Below are 22826 nucleotides of genomic sequence, written 5' to 3' on the forward strand. Positions count from 1 at the left end.
GTGTGAATAAAGAAATATGTGTGTGAAACTGCAGAAATTACATTAACCATATCAGAGGGCACGGCTTAACACGCATCACCCAACAGTAGGGGGGCAGTGCCAACCTGGTCCTGCTAAGTGGCTCTCTGGTGGACCAGTTGGGGCTGAATGGCCTGTTTGTATATTGCAGAGGTTCTATTGGAGTGATGCTAGCCTGGTCCTCCCAACAGTAGGGGGCAGTGCTCACTCAGACCTCCCAATAACAGTAGGGGGCGGGGTTAACCGCGCCCTTCCAATGGAAGGCGGGGATAACGCAGTCCTCACAGTAGGGGGCGGGGATAACGCTGTCCTCACAATAGGGGGCGGGGTTAATTCAATCCGTCCATCAATAAGGGCGCGAACGGAGGTCACCCAACAAAGCGGGCGGGGCAAACCGAGTCCTTCGTATCGAGTGCCAGTCATCACAATAGGGGGCGGAGAAAACCCAGTCATCACAATAGGGGGCGGAGAAAACCCAGTCATCACAATAGGGGGCGGGGACACCCGTCATCACAATAGGGGGCGGAGGACCCGTCATCATAATAGGGGCGGGGAAAATACTGTCATCACAATAGGGGGCGGGGGACCCGTCATCATAATAGGGGCGGGAAAACCCTGTCATCAGAATAGGGGGCGGGGAAAATCCAGTCATCCCAATAGGGGGCGGGGATAACCAAATAATCAGGGGCGTGACTAATCCATCCAGCCCCAGCGGCAGGGGGCGGGGTTACGCCGCGGACGAGGTCCACGCAACAATGGGAGTGGGCGGGGCCGGTGCGGGAGAGCCGCCGTTAACCTGGACCCGGGGCTGACGCGGTCCTCCCAGTCGCCAGGTGGCGCTCCGGGCCGCGGAGGTCCGGCCAAGGGCGGCGGCGGCGACTCTTGCTCGCGCGTTCGCCCCTAACCCCCTCCCCCCACCGTCGCAAAACGTTGCCGGCGTGTGTGGACGAGGAGGGGAGCGAGGACCGGGGGGAGGGGAGGAGATTGTAACGGGAGAGAGAGTGAGAGTGTGTGTGGGCGGGCGGGAGGATGGCCGAGATCCTGGAGAAGATCCTGAACAACCTGCTGGAGCCGGACACGGCGCTGATCCAGCAGGTAACGCGGGGCGGGGGCGGGGGCGGGTAGGCCTCAGGGCCCTCCACCAACCGCCAGCGGCCCGCGCGAGACGGGACACCCCCTTTTTCAAAACGGCGGCGCGTGGCCTCCCGCGGCAACCGCCCGTCACCGCGCTAGGGGCGGGGCCGCGGCGGGACGCCGGCCAATCAACGCTTTCAGGGCGGTGAGGGGGCGGGGCCGCGGCCGAACAGGCGGGCGCAGCGGCGCGCGGCGACCAATCGGAAGGGAGACGGGGGTGCGGTGCCGCGAGGCGACGGCAGCCAATCGCAGGGATCGGGGCGGACCCATTGGGGGAGGGGCTGTCGTTGGGGGCGGGGCAGTACCACGTGTTTGTGTGGGGGAGGGGCTGTAACACGTTTGTGTGGGGGGAGGGGCTGTACCGTGTGGGTGGGGGCTGTAACACATGTATGTGGGTAGGAGGGGCTGTAACACGTGTGTGGGGGAGGGGTTGTAACACGTGTGTGGGAGAGGGGTTGTAACACGTGTGTGGGGAGGAGGGGCTGTAACACGTGTGTGGGGGAGGGGTTGTAACACGTATGTGGGGAGGAGGGGCTGTAACACGTGTGTGGGGGAGGGGTTGTAACATGTATGTGGGGAGGGGCTGTAACACGTGGGGGTGAGGGGCTGTACCACGTGTGTGTGGGGCTGTAACACGTGTGTGTGGGGGTGAGGGGCTGTACCACGTGTGTGTGTGGGGCTGTAACACGTGTGTGTGGGGGAGGGGCTGTAACACATATGTGGGGAGGGGCTGTAACACGTGGGGGAGGGGCTGTAACACGTGTGTGTGGGGGTGAGGGGCTGTACCACGTGTGTGTGGGGCTGTACCACGTGTGTGTGGGGGAGGGGCTGTAACACGTATGTGGGGAGGAGGGGCTGTAACACGTATGTGGGGAGGAGGGGCTGTAACACGTGTGTGGGGGAGGGGTTGTAACATGTATGTGGGGAGGAGGGGCTGTAACACGTGTGTGGGGGAGGGGCTGTAACACGTGTGTGGGGGAGGGGCTGTAACACGTGTGTGGGGGAGGGGGGGCTGTAACACGTGTGTGGGGGAGGGGTTGTAACACGTATGTGGGGAGGGGCTGTAACACGTATGTGGGGAGGGGCTGTAACACGTATGTGGGAGAGGGGCTGTAACACGTGTGTGTGGGGGTGTGGGGCTGTACCACGTGTGTGTGGGGGGGAGGGGCTGTAGCGTGTGAGTGAGGGGAGGGGCTGTAGCGTGTGTGGGGGTGAGGGGCTGTAACGTGTGTGGGGGAGGGGCTGTAACGTGTGGGGCTGAGGGGCTGTAACACGTGTGTGGGGGGTGAGGGGCTGTAACACGTGTGTGTCTGTGGGGGAAGGGCTGTAACACGTGTGTGGGGGAAGGGCTGTAACACGTGTGTGGGGGAGGGGCTGTAACACGTGTGTGGGGGGAGGGGCTGTAACACGTGTGTGTCTGTGGGGGAGGGGCTGTAACACGTGTGTGTCTGTGGGGGAGGGGCTGTAACACGTGTGTGTCTGTGGGGGAGGGGCTGTAACGTGTGTGTCTGTGGGGGAGGGGCTGTAGCGTGTGTGTGTGGGGGAGGGGCTGTAGCGTGTGTGTGTGGGGGGGAGGGGCTGTAGCGTGTGAGTGGGGGGAGGGGCTGTAACACGTGTGTGGGGGAGGGGCTGTAACACGTGTGTGGGGGGAGGGGCTGTAACACGTGTGTGTCTGTGGGGGAGGGGCTGTAACGTGTGTGTCTGTGGGGGAGGGGCTGTAGCGTGTGTGTGGGGGAGGGGCTGTAGCGTGTGTGTGTGGGGGGGAGGGGCTGTAGCGTGTGAGTGGGGGGAGGGGCTGTAACGTGTGTGGGGGGGCTGTAACGTGTGTGGGGGAGGGGCTGGAACGTGTGTGCGTAGGGGGGTGAGGGGCTGTAACGTGTGTGTGTGGGGGGGGGGAGGGGCTGTAACGTGGGGGGGTGAGGGGCTGTAACGTGTGTGGGGGAGGGGCTGTAGCGTGTGTGGGGGGAGGGGCTGTAACGTGTGTGGGGGTGAAGGGCTGTAACGTGTGTGCGTGGGGGGGTGAGGGGCTGTAACACAGTGCGTGTGGGGGGAGGGGCTGTAACGTGTGTGGGGGAGGGGCTGTAATGTGTGTGGGGCTGAGGGACTATAATGTGTGTGGGGGGAGGGGCTGTAACACGTGTGCGTGTGGGGGAGGGGCTGTAACACGTGTGCGTGTCGGGGGGAGGAGCTGTAATGTGTGTGGGGGAGGGGCTGTAATGTGTGTGGGGCTGAGGGGCTGTAATGTCTGAGGGGCTGTAATGTGTGTGGGGGGAGGAGCTGTAATGTGTGTGGGGGGAGGGGCTGTAATGTGTGTGGGGCTGTGGGGCTGAGGGGCTGTAATGTCTGAGGGGCTGTAATGTGTGTGGGGGTGAAGGGCTGTAACGTGTGTGCGTGGGGGGGTGAGGGGCTGTAACACGTGTGCGTGTGGGGCTGAGGGACTGTAATGTGTGTGGGGGGAGGGGCTGTAACACGTGTGGGGGAGGGGCTGTAACACGTGTGCGTGTCGGGGGGAGGAGCTGTAATGTGTGTGGGGGGAGGGGCTGTAATGTGTGTGGGGGAGGGGCTGTAATGTGTGTGGGGCTGAGGGGCTGTAACGTGCGTGTGGGGGAGGGGCTGTAACACGTGTGCGTGTGGGGCTGAGGGGCTGTAACGTGTGTGGGGCTGAGGGGCTGTAACGTGTGTGGGGCTGAGGGGATGTAACGTGCGTGTGGGGGAGGGGCTGTAACACGTGTGCGTGTGGGGGGGAGGGGCTGTAACACGTGTGCGGGGGGAGGGGCTGTAACGTGTGTGGGGTGGAGGGGCTGTAACGTGTGTGGGGGGAGGGGCTGTAACGTGTGTGGGGTGGAGGGGCTGTAACGTGTGTGGGGTGGAGGGGCTGTAACGTGTGTGGGGGGAGGGGCTGTAACGTGTGAGTGGGGGGAGGGGCTGTAGCGTGTGTGGGGGAGGGGCTGTAACGTGTGTGTGGGGGGGTGAGGGGCTGTAACGTGTGTGCGTGTGGGGGAGGGGCTGTAACGTGTGGGGGGGTGAGGGGCTGTAACGTGTGTGTGGGGGTGAGGGGCTGTAACGTGTGTGTGGGGGTGAGGGGCTGTAACACGTGTGTGTGGGGGGAGGGGCTGTAACACGTGTGTGTGTAGGGGGAGGGGCTGTAACGTGTGTGCGTGGGGGGGTGAGGGGCTGTAACACGTGTGTGTGGGGGAGGGGCTGTAACACATGTGTGTGCGCGTGGGGGGTGAGGGGCTGTAACATTGTGTGGGGGAGGGGCTGTAACACGTGTGTGTGTGTAGGGGGAGGGGCTGTAACATGTGTGGGGGGAGGGGCTGTAACATGTGTGGGGGTAGGGGCTGTAATATGTGTGGGGTGGAGGGGCTGTAACGTGTGTGCGTGGGGGGGTGAGGGGCTGTAACGTGTATGGGGTGGAGGGGCTGTAACGTGTGTGCGTGGGAGGGTGAGGGGCTGTAACACGTGTGTGTGGGGGGGTGGGGCTGTAACGTGTGTGTGGGGGGAGGGGCTGTAACGTGTGTTGGGGGGAGGGGCTGTAACGTGTGTGTGTGGGGGAGGGGCTGTAACGTGTGTGTGTGGGGGAGGGGCTGTAACGTGTGTGTGTGGGGGGAGGGGCTGTAACGTGTGTGTGTGGGGGGAGGGGCTGTAACGTGTGTGTGGGGGGGAGGGGCTGTAACGTGTGTGGGGGGGAGGGGCTGTAACACGTGTGTGTGGGGGGGTGGGGCTGTAACGTGTGTGTGGGGGGGAGGGGCTGTAGCGTGTGTGTGTGGGGGGGGGAGGGGCTGTAACGTTACAGTCCCTCCACCCCCACACACGTTACAGTCCCTCCACCCCCACACACGTTACAGCCCCTCCCCCCACACACACACACACACACACACACACACACACACACACACACACACGCTACAGCCCCTCCCCCCCACACACACACACGCTACAGCCCCTCCCCCCCACACACACACGCTACAGCCCCTCCCCCCCCCACACACACGTTACAGCCCCTCCCCCCCACACACACACGTTACAGCCCCTCCCCCCCACACACACGTTACAGCACCTCCCACACACACACGTGTTACAGCCCCTCCCACAAACATGGTGCAGCCCCTCCCCCCACACGTGTTACAGCCCCTCACCCCCACACAAACATGTGGTACAGCTCCTCCCCCCCACACACGTGTTACAGCCCCTCCCCCCACACACACGTTACAGCCCCTCCCCCCACACACGTTACAGCCCCTCCCCCCCACACACGTTACAGCCCCTCCCCCCCACACACACGTTACAGCCCCTCCCCCACACACGTTACAGCCCCTCCCCCCCACACACGTTACAGCCCCTCCCCCCACACACGTTACAGCCCCTCCCCCCACACACACGTTACAGCCCCTCCCCCCCACACACACGTTACAGCCCCTCCCCCCCACACACACACGTTACAGCCCCTCCCCCCCACACACACGTTACAGCCCCTCCCCCCCACACACGTTACAGCCCCTCCCCCCCCACACACGTTACAGCCCCTCCCCCCACACACGTTACAGCCCCTCCCCCCACACACGTTACAGCCCCTCCCCCCCACACACGTTACAGCCCCTCCCCCCCACACACACGTTACAGCCCCTCCCCCCCACACACACGTTACAGCCCCTCCCCCCACACACACACGTTACAGCCCCTCCCCCCCACACACACGTTACAGCCCCTCCCCCCCACACACGTGTGTGGGGGGGAGGGGCTGTAACGTGTGTGTGGGGGGGAGGGGCTGTAACGTGTGTGTGGGGGGGAGGGGCTGTAACGTGTGTGTGGGGGGGAGGGGCTGTAACGTGTGTGTGGGGGGGAGGGGCTGTAACGTGTGTGGGGGGGAGGGGCTGTAACGTGTGTGGGGGGGAGGGGCTGTAACGTGTGTGGGGGGAGGGGCTGTAACGTGTGTGTGGGGGGGAGGGGCTGTAACGTGTGTGGGGGGGAGGGGCTGTAACGTGTGTGGGGGGAGGGGCTGTAACGTGTGTGTGGGGGGGAGGGGCTGTAACACGTGTGTGGGGGGGAGGAGCTGTACCACATGTTTGTGTGGGGGTGAGGGGCTGTAACACGTGTGGGGGGAGGGGCTGCACCATGTTTGTGGGAGGGGCTGTAACACGTGTGTGTGTGGGAGGTGCTGTAACGTATGTGTGGGGGGGAGGGGCTGTAACGTGTGTGGGGGGGAGGGGCTGTAACACGTGTGTGGGGGGGAGGAGCTGTACCACATGTTTGTGTGGGGGTGAGGGGCTGTAACACGTGTGGGGGGAGGGGCTGCACCATGTTTGTGGGAGGGGCTGTAACACGTGTGTGTGTGGGGGAGGTGCTGTAACGTATGTGTGGGGGGGAGGGGCTGTAACGTGTGTGGGGGGGAGGGGCTGTAACGTGTGTGGGGGGGAGGGGCTGTAACACGTGTGTGGGGGGGAGGAGCTGTACCACATGTTTGTGTGGGGGTGAGGGGCTGTAACACGTGTGGGGGGAGGGGCTGCACCATGTTTGTGGGAGGGGCTGTAACACGTGTGTGTGTGGGGGAGGTGCTGTAACGTGTGTGTGGGGGGGAGGGGCTGTAACGTGTGTGGGGGGAGGGGCTGTAACGTGTGTGTGGGGGGGAGGGGCTGTAACACGTGTGTGGGGGGGAGGAGCTGTACCACATGTTTGTGTGGGGGTGAGGGGCTGTAACACGTGTGGGGGGAGGGGCTGCACCATGTTTGTGGGAGGGGCTGTAACACGTGTGTGTGGGGGGGAGGTGCTGTAACATATCTGTGTGGGGGTGAGGGGCTGTATCACGTGTGTGGGGGGAGGGCCTGTAACGTGTGTGTGGGGGGAGGGCCTGTAACGTGTGTGTGGGGGGGAGGGGCTGTAACACGTGTGTGTGGTGGGAAGGGCTGTAACACGTGTGTGTGTTGGGGGGAAGGGCTGTAACGTGTGTGTGTGTAGGGGGGGGGGAGTTGGGGCTGTACCACCTGTTTGTGTAGGGGTAGGGCTGTACCACGTGTGGGTGGGGAGTGGCTGTAACACATGTTTGTGTGGGGGGAGGGGCTGTACCACGTGTTTATGGGGAGGAGGGGCTGTACCACATGTTTGTGTGAGGGTAGGGGCTGTAACACGTGTGGGGAGAGGGGTTGTAACGTGTATGTAGGGGAGAGGGGTTGTAACGTGTATGTAGGGGAGAGGGGCTGTAACGTGTATGTAGGGGAGAGGGGCTGTAACGTGTATGTAGGGGAGAGGGGCTGTAACGTGTATGTAGGGGAGAGGGGCTGTAACGTGTATGTAGGGGTGAGGGGTTGTAACGTGTATGTAGGGGTGAGGGGCTGTAACACGTGTGTGGGGGTCAGGGGCTGTAACCTGTGTGCGTGTGGGGGGGAGGGGTTGTAATACTGTGTGTGTGGAGTGCAGCACGTTTGTGTATGGGGGGAGGGGCTGTACCACGTGTGTGGGGGGGTGTGGGGCCGTACCACGTGTATGTGTGGGGGGTGGGGCTGTATCACATGTTTGTGTGTGGGAGTTGGGCTGTAGCACGTGTGTGGGGGGGGAGGGGCTGTAACACGTGTGTGTGTGTGGGGAGGGGCTGTACCATGTGTGTGTGGGGGGAGGGGCTGTAACACGTGTGTGTGTGTGTGTGTGGGGAGGGGCTGTACCACGTGTGTGGGGGGGGGCTGTACCACGTGTGTGGGGGGTGGCTGTACCATGTGTGTGGGGGGTGGGCCTGTAACACGTGTGTGTGTGTGGAGGGGCTGTACCACGTGTGTGGGGAGGGGGCTCTACCACGTGTGTGGGGGGGTGTGGGGCCGTACCACGTGTATGTGTGGGGGGTGGGGCTGTATCACATGTTTGTGTGTGGGAGTTGGGCTGTAGCACGTGTGTGTGGGGGGTGGGGCTGTAACACGTGTGTGTGTGTGTGGAGGGGCTGTACCACGTGTGTGGGGAGGGGGCTGTACCACGTGTGTGGGGGGGGGCTGTACCACGTGTGTGTGGGGAGGGGCTGTAACACGTGTGTGTGTGGGGGGGGAGGGGCTGTAACACGTGTGTGTGTGTGTGTGTGGGGGGGGAGGGGCTGTAACACTGTGTGTGTGTGGGGAGGGGCTGTTCCACGTGTGTGGGGGGGGGCTGTACCACGTGTGTGGGGGGGGGCTGTAACATGTGTGTGGGGGGTGGGGCTGTAACACGTGTGTGTGTGTGGGGAGGGGCTGTACCACGTGTGTGGGGAGGGGGCTGTACCACGTGTGGGGGGGGGGCTGTACCACGTGTGTGGGGGGGGCTGTACCATGTGTGTGTGGGGAGGGGCTGTAACACGGGGAAGGGGCTGTAACACATGTTTGTGTGGGGGGAGGGGCTGTATCACGTTTGTGTGGGGGGAGGGGCTGTACCACGTGTGTGGGGCCGTACCGCGTGTATGTGTGGGGGGTGGGGCTGTACCACGTGTATGTGTGGGGGTGTTGGGGCTGTACCACATGTTTGTGTGGGGGGGTGGGGCTGTATCACATGTTTGTGTGTGGGAGTTGGGCTGTAGCACGTGTGTGGGTGGGGCTGTATCATGTGTGTGTGTGGGGGGGTGGGACTGTACCACGTGTGTTTGGGGAGGGGCTGTATCACGTGTGTGTGTGGGGGGGTGGGACTGTACCATGTGTGTTTGGGGAGGGTCTGTACTACGTGTGTGTGTGGGGGGGGTGGGTGGGAGGGGCTTCCCACGCCTTTACAAATGGGGGAGTGGGGGGTGAGGGGCTGTCCCACGTGTTTACGTGTTGGGGGAGGGAGGGGCTGTCCTACGTGTTTGTGGGTGTGTGGAGCATGATGAAATAACTGCAGGGAGTGCGGTATCCTGTCACCATGTCAGCCTTGGTCTGCACGTGGAGAGTCTGTGAACCTGCCCCCCGGACATTCCTGTTTATATCTGTCAGCCAGGACTCCCTGATCGGAGCAGATGGACAGCCCCCAATCCAGAAACTCCTACTCTCGGAGTGGGGGTGGGGGGGCCCACCTGGCTGATCTCTACTGACAGGCCCTGAGTGTGGTTGGGGATGGCGGGGGGAGGGGGGTGAAGCAGGGCCTGAGGGGGGTGGAGGGTGTTTAGGGCAGGCCCTGGGAGGTGCTGAGGACAGGCCCTGAGTGTGGTTGGGGACGGCGGGGGTGTGAAGCAGTGCCTGAGGGGGGTGGAGGGTGTTTAGGACAGGCCCTGGGAGGTGCTGAGGACAGGCCTGTAGCGGGTGGGTCAGCATTAAGACAGCAAGAGCAACTGATTCTACTGGGCTAGATTTGGAAATTGGCCGTCCAGATTTCTGACAGAGATTTCTGGATCTTACTGTTGAACACAGAGCACGAGAGGGAGTGACGTCCCAGTTAAAGGTTGGCAGAGCAACTTGAGAATTAGAGCTCGGGAGTATCTTGCTGCTGTGTTCATTCTGTGTTAAAGCACAGTGTCCCCTGTTTCAAACTCGGAGGATAATCATGGTGTAGCTCGTCTGGCCTCTGTACTGTATCTCCCGCTTAAATGTTTTTCTACAACCTCTCCCACCGGGGAGTAGGTACAGAAGCCTGAACACACACACCAGTCAGTTTCCGAACAGTTTGCCCCCTACTCTTGTTAAAATACTGAATGGACTCGCAGGCTCTGAACATCCGCCCGTACCTGTGTGTTTGTTTTTGCTGCTGTTTACCTATTATTTCCAGAACTATGCTCCATCACTCCGTGATCTGCCTGTATTGCTCACCAGACAAACCTTTCTCAACTGTGCCTCGGTACACGTGATAATCAATCCAATTCAATCCCCACCACAGGCCACAGCTCAGTTGAAGGAAGCATTTAAGGATCCCTCGGTGGTCCCTGCACTCTGCAACATCCTCGCAAATTCACCAAACCCTCAGGTAAACAGCTTCGAATCGTGTTTAGACCAGCTTTGGGAAGATGCAAAACTGTTTGGGTTATCAGAGGGGCTCCAACAGAGAACGAAAATGAGGGGAAATGAAGTGTTTCCATTTGTCAGGAAGAGGGACAGGGAGGAGAATGGAGTTTACAAAATACACTCATTAAATAGCAGGCAGAATAATGTGACTATTGTCAGCCAGAAATATTACAGGCTGTAGAGTAGGTGAAATGTTCCGTAGAAAGGGTTCAGGAAAGATTTTCGAGGAGGGCTTATGCCCGAAACGTTGAATCTCCTGCTCCTTGGATGCTGCCTGACCTGCTGCGCTTTTCCAGCAACACATTCTCAGCTCAGGAAAGGGTTTACCAGGATGTTGCCAGGAATAGAGGGTTTCAGATATAAAAGTAGACTGGAACTTCTTTCGCTGGAGTTCGGAGGTTGCGGACTGACCTTAGTGAGGTTTATACAATGACGAGGGGCGTGGATGAGATGGAATGACGAGGGTCTTTTCCTTGGGGTGGGAAGTTCAAAAGTTGGTGGCGGGGGGGTATTCTTGAGGTGAGAGAAGAAAGATTTTTAAAAAGGATCCGAGGGGCAACTTCTTTTTGCATGGAATGGTTCGTGTGTGAGATGAACTTCCGGAGAAGGTGGTGGGTGCAGTACAGTTATTGTGCTGAAAAGACTTCTGGACAGGTACCTGAATAGGAAAGGGCTGGAGAGGAGGTGTGTGACGTACAGGCAGGTGGGACTAGTGTGGTTCGGGGAACCTGGTCGGCATGGACTGGTCGGGCCGAAGGGTCTGTTTCTGTGCTGTCTGGCTGTTAATGTGTGTGGCCGTTCCTGGCGTGCAAGGGTTTGGTTATGTACCGCATTTGAATGTTGCGGGTGAAAAGGCAGCCTTTGTCAGAGCCGGGATGTCTGACCGCCAGCAAACATCCCCATCTGTGCCCTGTATCACCCTGGCCCGCGGAAACTTCTCGAACAACTGTTGACGACCGTTTCATTTGCGTCGCTAGAAGGTTCGGTTTGTGTTCCGTTCACATTCTACCGCCTGCCAGGGTGGGATTCAAATCAGGGTTAACGTTTCCAATCCAGTGACTCTTCTGCAGGATTGTAAAAGGCTCCCTTGGGTAGGGGGTGTCAACCCTGCTTTCTGCCCCCAGAGGTGCTGCCAGACCTCTTGCGGTCCTCCAGCAGTTTCTGGTTTTTCTCTCCGAGTTCCCGAGTCCATCGCTTTGATTGGATCACCCTGATGTGTTGAACCCCACCATTTAAACCGCCCCACTTGCTGCGTGTGAACTGGCCGCTGTGTTTCTCACGCTGTTGAAAAATTTCCCGAGAGCGTGAGACCGTTTACCCCTCTCGCCCCTTTCTCGTCCCGTTGCTTCCCTTTTCCGTGTCGGTGTTGAATGGGTGAAGCCGGCCGCGGTCCCCAGACAGCGGTCTTCGCAGGGCTCCTCGCAATTCTTTCCTCCTTTCAGCCTTTTTTTTGTTTGTGTTTTTGTTTCCGCCAGTCCTGGTGAAAACCCCACTGATCGGCCTTTCTCCCTGTCCCCCCCGTTAGATCCGTCAGTTTGCAGCAGTGCTGGTGAGGAGGAGAGTCGCAAAACACTGGAAGAAACTGTCGGTGGATCTCAAAGAGAAGTATGGGATGAAGCTTTTAAACTGATCCACTAAAATAACGACCCGGGTGTCAGATTAGCTTCATGCTTTGTGCAGTAAGGGCTGTCAGCAACCTGGGATTCGATGGTGATTGTTAGAAAGACCGGTCTAGAGGAAGCTATACAGTCCTGGGATTGTCTGGTGGGGCTGTCGTACAGGGAGCTTTACTTTCAGCTTTAACAGCCTGGAGCAGGAGTAGGCCATCTGGCCCCTCGAGCCTGATCAATAAGGTCAGGGCTGATCGGTTTGTGGCCTCAGCTCCACGTACCCACCCTCTTCCCGTAAGCCTGGTCTCTGTCACTATAGAAAGTAGGCAAGCTTTACTCTGTCTAATCCTGCGCTACCCATGTCCAGAGAGTGTTTGATGGGGGGAAACAGTGCAGAGGGAGCTTTACTCTGTATTTGACCTCATGCTGTCCCTGTCCCTGTCCCTGTCCCTGGGATGGGGAGGACAGTGTAAAGGGAGCTTTACTCTGTATCTAACATTGTGCTGTCCCTGTCCCTGGGATGGGAGTGTTTGGGACAGTGTAGAGGGAGCTTTACTCTGTATCTAACATTGTGCTGTCCCTGTCCCTGTGATGGGGGGACAGTGTAGAGGGAGCTTTACTCTGTATCTAACATTGTGCTGTCCCTGTCCCTGTGATGGGGGGACAGTGTAGAGGGAGCTTTACTCTGTATCTAACATTGTGCTGTCCCTGTCCCTGTGATGGGAGTGTTTGGGACAGTGTTTGTCTCTGCGTGTGTTGGAGTGCCCTGTATGATGTACTGATGGAGTCTCTCTCTCTCTCCTTTGTGCCCTTCAGTTTGAAGCCTGTGGTTCTCCAGTCTCTGCAGCAGGAACATGAGTAAGTGTGGGGGCTGTGAAGTGTGTGGTTGGGGGGACAGAATGCGGATTGCAGTCCGAGCTATTAACCCGAGGCTTGTGCAGGAAAACTGGATAGCTGCTGAGAACGTGTGGGCCATCAGCTTCTGCGGGGCCGTATGACCGATTTCCTGACAGTCCTTACTCAGCCTGGCTTCTTCAAGCCTTTGAATTCCACCCGTGTGTTCACATGAACGAATGTAGCGCAGTGGCTGTTGCTGGTTAATTGGAGCTTGTTGTGGAGCAGTTGGCTGGTGTGGTTCCTACTCTAGAAGCTCAACTGGTTGAACAAATGTGTGTGTGTGTGAGAGGCAGACTCATGCCAACTGTGTGGGCTCAATTCTCACACTGAAGTACTGCTAATCTGCCTCTCTGTCTCTCTGTCTCTCTCTCTGTCTCCCTCGCTGTTTGTCTCTCTCTGTCTGTCTGTCTGTCTCTCTCTCTCTCTCTCTCTGTGTCTCTGTCTCTCCCTCTCTCTCTCTGTCACTCCCTCTCTCTCTCTGTCACTCTCTCTCTGTGTCTCTCACTGTCTGTGTGTGTCTCTCTCTCTCTCTGTGCCTCTCTCTTTCTCTCACTCTCTCTCTCTGTCTCTGTGTCTCTCACTGTCTGTCTCTCTCTGTGTGCTTCTCTCTCTCTCTCTCTCTCTGTTTCTCTCTCTTTTTCTCTCTCTCTCTCTCTCTCTTTTCTCTTCTTCTCGCTCTGTCTCTCTCTCTCTCACTCTCACTCTCTCTCTCTCTCTCTCTCTCTCTCCCTCTCCCTTTCTCTCTCTGTGAAGAAGCTTGCAAAGTCTATGGTGACTCTGTTAATGAAAGCGTTTTCAGGCATTTGGTTGTGAAAGGTGCAATATAGATGCAGGACTTCCTGTCTCACTGAGTAGCATCCGAGAAAGCAGTGCTGAAGAGGCCATTTGACCCATTGACTCTGCACCGGCACTCCCACCTATTCCCCATAATCCTGCATTTCCCATGGCTAACCCACCTCGCCAGCACGTCCCTGCACACTATGGGACCATTTACCTTGGCTAACCCACCCTGACCCGCATATCTTCGGACAGTGGAGGAAACCGGAGCACCCGGTGGAAACCCACGCAGACACGGGGCGAATGTGCAAACTCCACACAGACAGCCGCCCGAAAGGGGGATCGAACCCAGGTCCCTGGCGCTGTGAGGCAGCAGTGCTAACCACTGAGCCGCTGTACCGCCCTACTCTGTCTCTGATTGAGACATCGTCAAGCTGACATGTTTGCTGTCTCTGTTTGGTGTTTTTCTGATTTCCTTCAGTTAAAGCTATTAGACGTTAGGGCTGGTTAGTTTTTCCAGCGTTAACCCAACCCTTTGATTGGGTTTGAAGTGGTGGGTACAGACTGGAAGGGCTGAATGGCCCTTTTCCCGTCAGCATGCTGACCTCTCAGCACGCCGTGACCTCCGCTCCTGGATGTAGCTGTGTTGTGATGTTCCTCCGAAACTGTGTCCGATCCTCACCACCGTGTCATTCTCCCTCCTTTGGCAGACACAAGGTGCGGCACTCTGTCGCTCAGCTGGCAGCCATTATCGTCAAGCATGAAAGCCCCGAGAAGTGGCCGCAGTTGCTGCAGTTTATCACTCAGTGGACAAAGAGCAGTGTTCCGGAAGAGCGACAGGTAGGCCGAGACTGAGCGATCAGTCTGATTCCCCCTGCCCGGCGACGTGGCGCCGTTTTCACCCTGGCCACTTGCAGGGCGCTTGGGTCGGTGTCGGAAACAGCAGTGGTCTCCGAGAGAGGTGGTGCTTTTCCGACTCAGCTCCAGAACTTGGGAAAGCGAGTGGCGAGGACAGCGCGTGAGGGATATAATAGATGGGGCTAAACTGGGGGGAAATGGGAGGTGCTGCAGGAAGAATACTGGAGCTGAATAGTATTTAAATGGGGAAAGACTGCGGAAAGCTGCAGGACAGGGATCCCAAAGAGCTAGCCTGCTGGGAAGACACGGTGAGTGGGGTGAAGTATCAAAGTCGAGAGGCTTTTAGCTAAAACTGTACAAGGCACTGGTCAGACTACAACTTAGAACAGTGCAAACAGCTTCAGGGCCCCTTCCCTAAGGGAGGGAGAGGGCAAGGCCGTCGGGGCCCGGACTCTAGAATGACAGACTGGATTGAAACGGGGGGGGGGTGGAGAGGAGATGGGGAGAGGTATTCAAGGCTGGGGTAGAGTGGGAGAGGTTTTTAATCAGGAATCGAGGGGAAAAGGCAGCGAATTGATCCTCTCCTGACCTGACACGTCCTTGTATTTGTTCCGAAGCGGACGGTAGTAGCCGGCCCGCCCCTGAATTAAGGGACGGCGATGGCCGAGTCTGGAGCCCACAGGGCAGCAGTAACCGACCCGTTCTGTCTTTGTTCGGGGCTCCAGGTCGGGATGCTGCTGCTGAGCACCGTCGTGGACATCAGCACCGAGTCCTTCAAGCGACATTTCCGGGAGCTGATGCGTCTCTTCCACCAGACGCTGGAGGACCACGACAACCCGTTGGTGGTCTTCTACACCATTCAGACGCTCACCGCTGTGGTCTCCTACATGGGGACAGATGAAGTGGTAAGTCTCGTCCAGCTGGGAGGCAAAGTTGTGAGCCTTTTGTTCACTCGCGGCATCACGTTTGCCCATCACGTGAGCAAGGTATTCATCTCTTCAGGCTTTTAGGTGTGGGCAACCCGAGAGTCAGCCTTTGGATCTCTGCTGCCAAGTGAGATTTATCCTCTGGCCTCCGATCAAAACGCAGGCAGGCGTTCACAGCCCAACAAGCAGGCAGCAACAAACCGCGGTTAGGTTTTAGGACTCGAGTTGCAGGACGGGGATAAGGCCATTTTTGTCGTTTAATTGTCCAAATAAGTTGGCTCCTGTGCGTTGCAGGCCCAGCAGCAGTTCTGTGCTTTAAATTGGCGTCAGCTTTTTAACTGCTCGCTTTAAGGAGCGGCAGTCACCTTCTCTTAAAGTGTGGAACCGACTTGAAAATGATGTTCGCTGGTTAGTTTTCGTTCGTAATTCTTGTGACTCGCAACTGAGGTGCCTTTGTTGCAGTGGGTAGCTTAAATTACCTTTTTTTAAACTATTTGTTTTCAGTGAACCATAGAATAAACTTTAAAGTCTGGTTGAAGATTTGTAGCTCGGGTGTCCGTTGTTGTGGTTCTGCTCTCCGATCTGGAAGTTTTTGCTGCAAACGTTTCGTTCCCTGGCTAGGGAACATCATCAGTGCTATTGGAGCCTCCTGTGAAGCGCTGCTTTGATGTTTCTTCCGGTATTTATATTGGTTTGTTCTTGCCGCTTCCGGATGTCAGTTTCAGCTGTAGTTGTATGTGGGGTCCAGGTCGATGTGTCTGTTGATGGATGTCCTTGCCGCTTCTGGGTGTCAGTTTCAGCTGTAGTGGTTTGTATATGGGGTCCAGGTCGATGTGTCTGTTAATAGAGTTTGTGGATGAATGCCATGCCTCTAGGAATTCTCTGGCTGTTCTCTGTCTGGCTTGTCCTATGATGGTAGTGTTTTCCCAGTCAAATTCATGTTGCTGGTTGTCTGAGTGTATGGCTACTAGGGATAGCTGGTCGTGTCGTTTTGTGGCTAGCTGATGTTCATGGATGCGGATTGTTAGCTGTCTTCCTGTTTGTCCTATATAGTGTTTTGTGCAGTCCTTGCATGGTATTTTGTAAACTACGTTAGTTTGGCTCGTGCTGGCTATTGGATCCTTTGTTCTAGTGAGTTGTTGTCTGAGTGTGGAAGTTGGCTTGTGTGCTGTTATGAGTCCTAAGGGTCGCAGTAGTCTGGCTGTCAGTTCTGAGACACTCCTGACGTATGGTAGTGTGGCTAGTCCTTTTGGTTGTGGCATGTCCTCGTTCCATGGTCTATCTCTTAGGCATCTGGTGATAAAGTTGCGTGGGTATCCGTTTTTGGCGAATACCTTGTATACGGTCGTACCTATGATGATAAGAAAACGACATACACATAACCTCAACACCAAGGAGAGGGAAGCACTGAAAGCACTGAAAAATGACAAGAACATAATCATACTACCGGCAGATAAAGGCAGAATGACGGTCATCTTAGATAAATCAGACTACATCAATAAAGCACAACAACTACTCGCAGACACCAACACCTACCAAATGAAGGATTCCGACCCCACACCACAACTCACCAATAGAATAATCAACACACTAAGGAATCTACAAAAAAACGGACAGATAACCAAAGCGGACCAGCAAAGAATGAAACCTGAAAGCAACAACACCCCCAGATTCTACGGACTACCCAAAGTACACAAACCAGACATCCCACTCAGACCCATAGTATCACTACCAGGGACACCAGCATACAAACTGGCCAAAGAACTACAACAAAAACTGAAACACCTAGTCAGCGGATCCAAACACTCCATACAATCAACACAGGAATTCTTGGACATCATCAGGAATACACACATAGACAAAGAAGAAACCATGGTATCATTCGACGTGACGGCACTGTTCACATCAATTGACAAAACCCTAGCCAGAGAAACAATAGCCAACCTACTGGACATACAGAACAGAACACAGGAGGCCGAACCTATCAACAAGGTCGGCATACTTAAACTACTAGACCTGTGCCTCACCACACACTTTACATTCAACAATCTGATATACGAACAAATCAACGGAACACCCATGGGATCACCAATCTCGGGACTCATAGCAGAGGCAGTTATGCAAAGGTTAGAACAAACAGCCCTACCACAAATCCAACCCAAACTCTGGATCAGATATGTCGATGACACCTTTGTAATCATCAAAAACACAGAAATAGAAAAAACACACCGAATCATCAACGCCACACTCACAGGAATACGATTCACGAGAGAAGAGGAAAAGGATAGCCAACTCCCATTTCTAGACGTGTTAGTAGAGAGAACACCCAACGGAGAATTCACCACAAGGGTACACAGGAAACCAACACACACAGACCAAGTCCTAAACTATGAAAGTATCCACCCCAACACACACACATGAAGCTGCATCAGGACACTATTCAAAAGAGCCACAACACACTGCAGTACACCAGAACTGCAAAAAGAGGAAGAGGAACACCTATACAAGTGATTCGCCAAAAACGGATACCCACGCAACTTCATCACCAGATGCCTAAGAGATAGACCACGGAACGGGGACATGCCACAACCAAAAGGACTAGCCACACTACCATACGTCAGGAGCGTCTCAGAACTGACAGCCAGACTACTGCGACCCTTAGGACTCATAACAGCACACAAGCCAACTTCCACACTCAGACAACAACTCACTAGAACAAAGGACCCAATAGCCAGCATGAGCCAAACTAACGTAGTTTACAAAATACCATGCAAGGACTGCACAAAACACTATATAGGACAAACAGGAAGACAGCTAACAATCCGCATCCATGAACATCAGCTAGCCACAAAACGACACGACCAGCTATCCCTAGTAGCCATACACTCAGACAACCAGCAACATGAATTTGACTGGGAAAACACTACCATCATAGGACAAGCCAGACAGAGAACAGCCAGGGAATTCCTAGAAGCATGGCATTCAGCCACAAACTCCATCAACAGACACATCGACCTGGACCCCACATACAAACTACTACAGCTGAAACTGACACCCGGAAGCGGCAAGAACAAACCACTATAAATACCGGAAGAAACATCAAAGCAACGCTTCACAGGAGGCTCCAATAGCACTGATGATGTTCCCTAGCCAGGGAACAAAACGTTTGCAGCAAAAACTTCCAGCTCAGCGAACAGAACCACAACATAGAATAAACTGGGCTGTACAAGTTGTGCTGATTTTTTTTTTTGGCCTCTGGTAGTCGAGGCGGTGTGATTGAGTTGTTGGCCATAAGATATCGGAGCAGCCTTGGGCCATTCAGCCCATCGAGTCGTTCTGACATTCTCTCGTGGTTGATAGGTTTGTCGCCGGTGAATAAGCAGCAATTCTCAAAAGACTCCCGTCAGCTAGAAGCCACGAAATCCGTCTCCCAAAGTAGACGGATTTTTGTGAAGTCGGTGTGGTTACACGACCACACCGACTTCAGAATGGAAAGACCCTTTTCTCGATTTTAAACGGAATCGCCAACTGCAGACCTTTGCAGACATCCACTCCCTTTTTTTGTTTTGAACATGAAAGGTGCCAGGTGCCAGGAAACCCCAGGGAAACTTGTTGTGCTCTCGCCATCCCGTTTTCTGGCGACCGTGGAGTGGGGAATTAATTGTAGACCCAAGCTGGGGATGATCCAGACACCAGGTTCCCACACCCTGGTGGTGAAGAGCTTCGGGAGCTGTGGCCAATATCCCCCCCCTCTCAAACACAACCAGTCGCTCGCCATGTCCTTCCCATTATTCCTACAAAGCGTCCCATCCCAAAATGAATTCTCAAAGTGCGTTTGAATAAGTCTGCTCCTGCTGGCTCCGAGGAAGCCCGTGTGGCAGATTTACCGGAACTTTGGGTGGACCTTCAGGATTGAGGTCAATGTGAAAGGTGGTCGGGCTAAACCATTTATAACCCGTTGTCTCCCCAGACTCTGTTTCTGATTATCATCCCCCTGTTGGCCGTTACTGACACAGTCCTTGTCCTCCCACACTCTTGCTAATTTGCCGAATGTGTTGTCGGTGGCGGGGGCGAGCCTTGTTCAATACCGCTGTAGCCGTGGGGGTGATTTCTCTCTCTCTCTCTCTCAAACGTGACCCTGGCGCCCTTTTCTGTTCCCGCTGCAGAATTTGATGCGCCCTATGATCCCAAAGCTACTGATCGCTATCCAGACCCTCATCCAGCACAATCAGGTAAGGGACTGGGCAGCACCGGACGCTGCCAGGGGATCAGCAGGATGGCGGGAGGGACTTGTTGTAGAAAGTGTGAGGTGATTCGTTTTGGTAAGGCTAGTGTGGAGACAGTGTGCGACTCGAGGGAGCCCCGGGGGGGGGGGGTGTCGTTAAGTCGGGGAAGGTGGCAGGGCAGGATGAGAGCGCAACTAGTACCGTGCGCAATAACGGTGAGGTGATGTGGACTTTGTGTGGAGGGGTGTGCGCCCAGTCCTGGCCCCCCCCCCCCCCCCCCCCCCCCCCCCCGTGCTTTCTGAAAGTGGTGGAGAGAAAGGGTGACTGGGAATGGCCGGGGAAGGTGGGTGAGGGTCTTCAGCGGCTTGGATCGATCGGAAGAGCTGGGAAGGGGTCTGGACCGAGGGAGAAGCCGTTCCCGTTGGCAGGGCGGTCAGGAATTGACGTGACACGGGTCACGCAGCGAGCGGTCAGGGTCTGGCGGGGGGCGGGCTCGGTCGAGGCGTTGGAGAGGAAACTGGATCAGTATCTGAGAAGCAAGGGGAGATGGCAGAGCTGGGTGATCTCCTGCTGTGCCAATTCTCGACCTGCGGGGGTTGGTGCTTGGTAAGCAGGGCCAGTTCAATTTAATATCGGTTATTATTTATCAGCAAGGCCAGGTACTTGTTTCCCAGTCTCAGGTGGTGGTGGTGGTGGTGGTGGTGGAAGGCAGCGAGTCATTTTTGGATGACAGGACCGGAGTCAGGTGCCTCCTGTCGTCGCACCGTGATGATTAAACCAGACTCCTCTTCCTCTTGCTTCTCCCTGTCAGGACCAAGCCAGCGAGGCGATGGAAGTTTTCGATGAGCTGATGGAGAGCGAAGTGTCTATCATTGTGCCGTACCTGTCTCAGATCGTACACTTCTGCCTGGAGGTCAGTGCGGCGGTGCTGCTGTCCCAGCGGCTGTGAATGTCTCCTCCCCCCTTCCCAGCTCTCTTCACCCTTTCCCTCGGGGTTCAGTCAGGGTGAGATGACCTGGGGGGGGCTGCTTTCAGCCTTCCCGGTGAGGCGGGTTTGAATGTTGACACATACGTGGTCTCCTCAGAGTCAGGTACACCTTTTAGCAGTGCGATGCGTGCTTGAGTTGGAATCTAGACCTAGGCTGTACCATTCCTCTGACTGGATAGAGGGAGCTTTACTCTGTAACTAATCCGGTGTTGTCCCTGTCTCTGGGATGGGGGGACAGTGTAGAGGGAGCTTTACTCTGTAACTAACCCCGTGTTGTCCCTGTCCCTGGGATGGGGGGGACAGTGTAGAGGGAGCTTTACTCTGTATCTAACCCCGTGCTGTCCCTGTCCCTGGGATGGGGGGACAGTGTAGAGGGAGCTTTACTCTGTAACTAACCCCGTGTTGTCCCTGTCTCTGGGATGAGGGGACAGTGTAGAGGGAGCTTTACTCTGTATCTAACCCCGTGCTGTCCCTGGGATGGGGGGGGAACAGTGTAGAGGGAGCTTTACTCTGTATCTAACCTCGTACTGTCCCTGTCCCTGGGATGTGGGGGACAGTGTAGAGGGAGCTTTACTCTGTATCTAACCCCGTGCTGTCCCTGTCCCTGGGATGGGGGGGACAGTGTAGAGGGAGCTTTACTCTGTATCTAACTCCGTGCTGGCCCTGTCCCTGGGAGAGTTTGACAGAACATCATTAGATACAACACCATGGTGATGATTGAATTCTCAGAAAGGTCCCAATTTACTTCATTTTGGGATGTCGCAAAATGCTGTACGTTGTGAAAGTTGGTGATTTGATGGGTCCTCATTGTTATAGAGCGATGTATTCACTAAATTACACACCACAAGGTCTGAAAAGCAGCAAAGTGTTGCTAACTGTCGCTTCAGGGGTAAGTATTGGACCCTGGGGAGAGCCCTCTGTTCCTGTAGAAATAACATCTTCTATACCCGTCTGAAAGGGCAGGCAGTACCTGGTCAGAAACCTTACAGGGACTGTCAGTGGAGTGTAGTGTGAACCCGCAGCCTTCTGATTCAGAGGCCAGGCAGCAGAGGTCCATCCTCCGTCCGTCTCTGCCCGACAGAAACAGGCAGTTTAAAATCCACTGGCAGCATCTCACAAGGCCCTGAGTCCTGGCATAATGAAGCTTCGCCTGTTCCGGCCTCCCGTTAGTGCGAATTGATCGATGTTTGAAAGTTTGTTGACTGCAGACCAAAGCTCCTGATGAAACCGTGAAACGTCCTGAGTGCCTGGGGAAATGTTCCACTCTGAGGGCGATAAATAAGGGAACTGAAGTTACATTGGCTCACACATCTGGAGGTGGTCATCAGTTGTGTACACAGCAGCATTCAGGCACGTGCTTGTAGTCTGTATGTTATCCAGCACAAAGATCCTCCCAGTGATAGAACTGAAGGAGAAACTGAGCTCAATCATTGTATCCCTACAGTGAGGAAACAAGTCCACACCTTCCCTCCGAATATCCCACTCAAACCCATTTCCCTACCATATTACTCTACGTTTTACCCCTGACTAAAATACCTAACCTGCACATCCCTGGGGCACTATGGGTAATTTAGCACGGCCAATCCACCCTAACCTGCACATCCCTGGGTACTATGGGTAATTTAGCACGGCCAATCCACCCTAACCTGCACATCCCTGGGTACTATGGGTAATTTAGCACGGCCAATCCACCCTAACCTGCACATCCCTGGGTACTATGGGTAATTTAGCACGGCCAATCCACCCTAACCTGCACATCCCTGGGTACTATGGGTAATTTAGCACGGCCAATCCACCCTAACCTGCACATCCCTGGGTACTATGGGTAATTTAGCACGGCCAATCCACCCTAACCTGCACATCCCTGGGTACTATGGGTAATTTAGCACGGCCAATCCACCCTAACCTGCACATCCCTGGGTATTATGGGTAATTTAGCACGGCCAATCCACCCTAACCTGCACACCTTTGGACTGTGGGAGGAAACTGGAGCACCCAGATGAAACCCACAGAGACATAAGGGGAAGAGTGTGTAAACTGCACACAGACAGTCGCCCCGAGGCTGGGATCGAACCCGGGTCCCTGGCGCTGGGAGGCAGCAGGTACTAACCCCTGAGCCACTGTGCTGCCCATTAAATGATTAGGCCCTCCCTGCTGAGGAATTGAACCCCGATCTCCTGCGTGACAGGTGGGGATACTGACCGCTATACTACCAAGGAGTTGGCCGGTCCCAGCAATGTGGTTACAACTTAAGATATGCGAGCAGTTTCCCCTTCGAGCTGCTATGGTTTCTCTCTGACCTCCTGCAGCATTACGCCCCACCACTGCCTGGGCCTTAAGGCCTTGGAATTCCCTCCCTGGCCATCATCGTTTCTGTTGTGATGACCTGGCCTGGTGTGTCAGGGCTTTGCTGCTTCCTGCGTCCCTCGGGATGTTTAAGGTGCTGTCTCATGGCCTGCCCTTGCTGAGCTAAT

General features: G+C 56.0%; 1 protein-coding gene across 1 annotated transcript in view; it reads left to right on the forward strand.

Annotated features, from left to right (window-relative positions):
- The first annotated feature begins 814 nt into the window (after positions 1-814).
- Positions 815-22826, forward strand: part of ipo4 (importin 4) — a 65732-nt gene continuing 43720 nt past the window's right edge. The window contains exons 1-8 of the mRNA XM_060821725.1: positions 815-1113; positions 9946-10032; positions 11596-11675; positions 12497-12538; positions 14065-14194; positions 14938-15117; positions 19305-19370; positions 20176-20277. Of these exons, the coding sequence (XP_060677708.1) occupies positions 1048-1113; positions 9946-10032; positions 11596-11675; positions 12497-12538; positions 14065-14194; positions 14938-15117; positions 19305-19370; positions 20176-20277 (753 nt within the window). The 5' untranslated portion in view covers positions 815-1047. The remainder of the gene's footprint in view (positions 1114-9945; positions 10033-11595; positions 11676-12496; positions 12539-14064; positions 14195-14937; positions 15118-19304; positions 19371-20175; positions 20278-22826) is intronic.

The sequence above is a fragment of the Hemiscyllium ocellatum genome (assembly GCF_020745735.1).
Source record: "Hemiscyllium ocellatum isolate sHemOce1 chromosome 27 unlocalized genomic scaffold, sHemOce1.pat.X.cur. SUPER_27_unloc_2, whole genome shotgun sequence".
NCBI classification, from domain to species: Eukaryota; Metazoa; Chordata; class Chondrichthyes; order Orectolobiformes; family Hemiscylliidae; genus Hemiscyllium; species Hemiscyllium ocellatum.